The sequence below is a fragment of the Triticum dicoccoides genome, chromosome 3A (genome assembly GCF_002162155.2).
Source record: "Triticum dicoccoides isolate Atlit2015 ecotype Zavitan chromosome 3A, WEW_v2.0, whole genome shotgun sequence".
Taxonomy (NCBI): domain Eukaryota; kingdom Viridiplantae; phylum Streptophyta; class Magnoliopsida; order Poales; family Poaceae; genus Triticum; species Triticum dicoccoides.
In genome coordinates this window covers 660116405-660119599 of record NC_041384.1, presented here as the reverse complement: position 1 = coordinate 660119599, position 3195 = coordinate 660116405, and the positions used below count along the sequence as shown (strand labels likewise).

The 3195-nt window shown below is 58.0% G+C and overlaps 1 protein-coding gene across 2 annotated transcripts; it reads left to right on the top strand.

Moving 5' to 3' along the window:
• The first annotated feature begins 437 nt into the window (after positions 1-437).
• LOC119270032 lies at positions 438-1570 on the top strand. Of its 2 annotated transcripts, none has more exons than XM_037551980.1 (2): positions 438-1060; positions 1182-1570. In XM_037551980.1, exons 1-2 carry the CDS (start codon positions 584-586, stop codon positions 1233-1235), a joined length of 531 nt encoding a protein of 176 aa, XP_037407877.1. In that variant the 5' UTR covers positions 438-583; the 3' UTR covers positions 1236-1570. The 2 variants fall into 2 exon arrangements, with proteins under 2 accessions (XP_037407877.1, XP_037407878.1); XM_037551981.1 differs by having other exon boundaries at positions 449-1060; positions 1177-1570.
• The last annotated feature ends 1625 nt before the right edge of the window (positions 1571-3195 follow it).

Here is a 3195-nt window from a genome sequence, read left to right as displayed (position 1 = left end):
TAGTACGTGAAAAAATGATTGATCGTTGGCCGAAACAAAAGATGCCGATCGAGGCCCCGACTGGCACGCAACGCAAGCACTCCACGTGACCATCACATCACCTCCTCGGCCCTACAGCGGAATTTGTGGAACGCTCCATGTGCCACGACGGAGCTCCCCGTAGATCCATGCAACATACTGTATCCTCGCATGGCACATTGATCAGACCAGCTCAAACACGATAGATAGCGCCCAGAACAAATCAAAAACAGTTTGTTGGACAGCGAGATGGCGGAAGGAATTAACGGCCAGCGCCCGCGAAACACGCACCCCAAATCGCGAGTCCACCAGCTACTCCGCGCTGTTATCGCGCGGCTTAATTAAAACGGCGAGGGGCGGCCAATTTAACGTAAATTTGATTAAATAAAACGCTGCGTCCGGCCGGGCCGCCTCCATCCCCCGTAGATTATTTCACTCCGCGTCCCGTCTCCTCGCCCTTCGGTTACCTCAATTATTGCGAAGCCCGGTCCTCCTCCCCCTCATCTTCTCCCCATCCGCCCCCATCTCCATTCCTCCTCCCCTCCACGGCGGCTTTCCATTGGTAATGGCGATGGCGGCGTCGTGGTGGGCGCTGCTGATGGCGGTGGTGGCTGCGGCGGCGGCGGGGTGCGGCGAGGCGGCGCCGACGGCGGCGGCCGAGGCGGCGCACGACGTGCTGCAGTCCCACGGCCTCCCGCGCGGGCTGCTCCCCGCCGGGATCGCGGCGTTCACGCACGACCCCGCCACCGGCCGTTTCGAGGCGGTCCTGGAGTCCCCCTGCACGGCGCGCACCGAGGTTGGCCTGCGGTACAACGTGACCGTCGCCGGGCAGATCACGTACGGCCGGATCGCGGAGCTCTCGGGTGTCGACGCGCAGGACCTCTTCCTGTGGTTCGCCGTGCGCAGCATCCGCGTTGACGTGCCCTCCTCCGGCGTCATCTACTTCGACGTCGGGGTCGTCTACAAGCACTTCCCTCTGTCGTTCTTCGAGGCCCCGCCGCCGTGCGTGCCCACCTCGCTCATCCTCCTGCAACCACATCAGGTAACGCCATCGCATCATCCCTGATTTTCCCTCCATGCCGATACTCCTGTTTGTAGTAGTAGTACAGTTGCAACCTCCTAACAACCGTCTTGAATTGGTCTTCTCTGTTCCCCTAGATTAGGGACGACGGATCAGTGGTGGAAGACGGCGCCGCGTTGCAACAATGATGGGATGATTTCATCGTGGAGGCGTGAACCAGAAATCGCAGTTTTGAGAGGTGATCGGCCGGCGGCGGGCAGACGGCCGGCTAGTGTGCAGATAGATAGATGTGGTCATTGGTTTTGTTTGCTCCTCGCCACCTCATCACTCTGTTCCGTTCTCGTCATCGTTCTTGTCCGCTGCATGCTAAAGTCAATCGTCGGCCGGCAGGAGCTGCCTGCGTGTACTACTCCGGCGGCGTCTGGTCGATTGTCATATTTTCCACGGTAATGGATGATGCTTGTATATGTCAAAGATTTTGTGTGATCAATGATCCTGATCTCCCTTTAGTTCTGCATATTACTCATCGAATCCAGCGTGATACCGCGCCAGTGCCTTTCTCCTCACTCCCTCAGTCTGTCAAATCCAACTGAACTGAATCGTCCTTTGCGCTGTAGTCTGTAGAGGGGAACGTGTCGCTGTTCGCTGTACTAGCGCCTCTATCGCTTGACCACTGGCATCCAATGTGATGGATTCGCAGCGGCATCTCATATTCTCGTTGCCATTCAGTCATTCACCATGATCTGGAAGTGATCAGTCACGCCGCTCAGTCAATCAAGCTCGGTTCGGTGTTCTTCTTTTTCAATGCACGGTTGGTGCTGTTGACTGATGCGATTCTGACATCCCGATTAAACTGATAAAAAATGCTACTCTAGCAAGTCTGAATCGATCCCCGGGAAACGGCAATCAATCAGCACAGCTCGTCCGCTCCTCCTCCCTCGGAGATCGCGGTGGTTGTTGTACAACTGCCACGGTTAATTAGTCCAGCGAAAAGCGCTCCCGCAAACACACAGTCCATGCAGTACAGTACACGATCGCAAAGCGGGCACTGGCATCTGGGCCACTCAGCAAGCCGGGCCCCGTGTCAGCGAGCGCGTGCGTACGCTCCCACGCGGCAGTGCTCCGGGTTGGAAGCCGGAACGGGGCAACGGCGAGGGAAGCGATGATGATGGATGGGATAAGCTGGAATACGGAGGGGGCGAGGCAGGGGCATGTGCGACGGGTGGCAATGATGAGAAATGGACATGTGCGTCCACTGCGGCGCGGCCGGGCTGGTGCAGTGGGTGGGACGCCGGGGGTATATAAATCCGGCAAAGACGGGCACCTGGGGTGTCAGCCAGCGCCGGGCGCCCCCGTCGTTTTCTCCTGCGCCGTCAGCCGCTGCCGCTCCCGGCCGGCCGGCGACGTGGCCGTCGGTTTTGGGTTTGTTGGATCACGATAAGATAGTGAGTTCGTTGGTCGGGATAGGGTCGATGGCGCGTGCATGCAGGAGTTGAGAGCGAGTCATCTGGCCGGCGCGGTCAGCTTGCAGGTTACGGGTGTTCAGTCGTGGTGACGTTGATGAGAAATAAATTCGTGGATTTGAAACATTCAGCTCACGTATTAAGTTATCTTATCATGATACGTACACACTTCGGGTCAATTCCTCAATTGCGCCTCCGGGGCAGTTTATCGACAAGGTTGGACTCCTTATTTTGACCGGGCAAACAACTTGGTCAGTTTTTTCTGACGCAACCAACCTCCTCAAACACACCATATACGTCCAAGCTATCCGGCACTCGGATGTAGGACGACTCGGACGAGTGTGCGACGTCGGACCAGCCCACGCTGGCTCGTGGCAACCCCACTTCAGCTCCACTAAAATCCTCACTCGAACCATACCCTACCTCACTCTCCCAATCTTCACTCCGCTTCCCGTCGATTCTTCCCCACTCTCCGTCCCCTTCTCTCCCAATGTCGAGCAATGGCAGCGCATCCGGCGGCGGATACGGATGCGAGGACGCCCCGGTCGATTGGAACATCCCCGTCCACGAGCTGGAGGCCAACGACAATGAGAAACTCATCATCTGCATCAAGCTACATCGGCCGCGGGTGGACAAGGGCGGTAGCTCGAGCTCTGGTCTGTGGCGACGCAACGCGGATGCCGGCGCCTGCCC

Bases quoted from the DNA above. Each gene is read 5' to 3' on its own strand.
- LOC119270032 (XM_037551980.1), top strand. From the start codon at position 584: ATGGCGATGGCGGCGTCGTGGTGGGCGCTGCTGATGGCGGTGGTGGCT. The intron at 1,061-1,181 runs GTAACGCCATCG...CCCCTAGATTAG, and splicing joins TCCTCCTGCAACCACATCAG to GGACGACGGATCAGTGGTGG.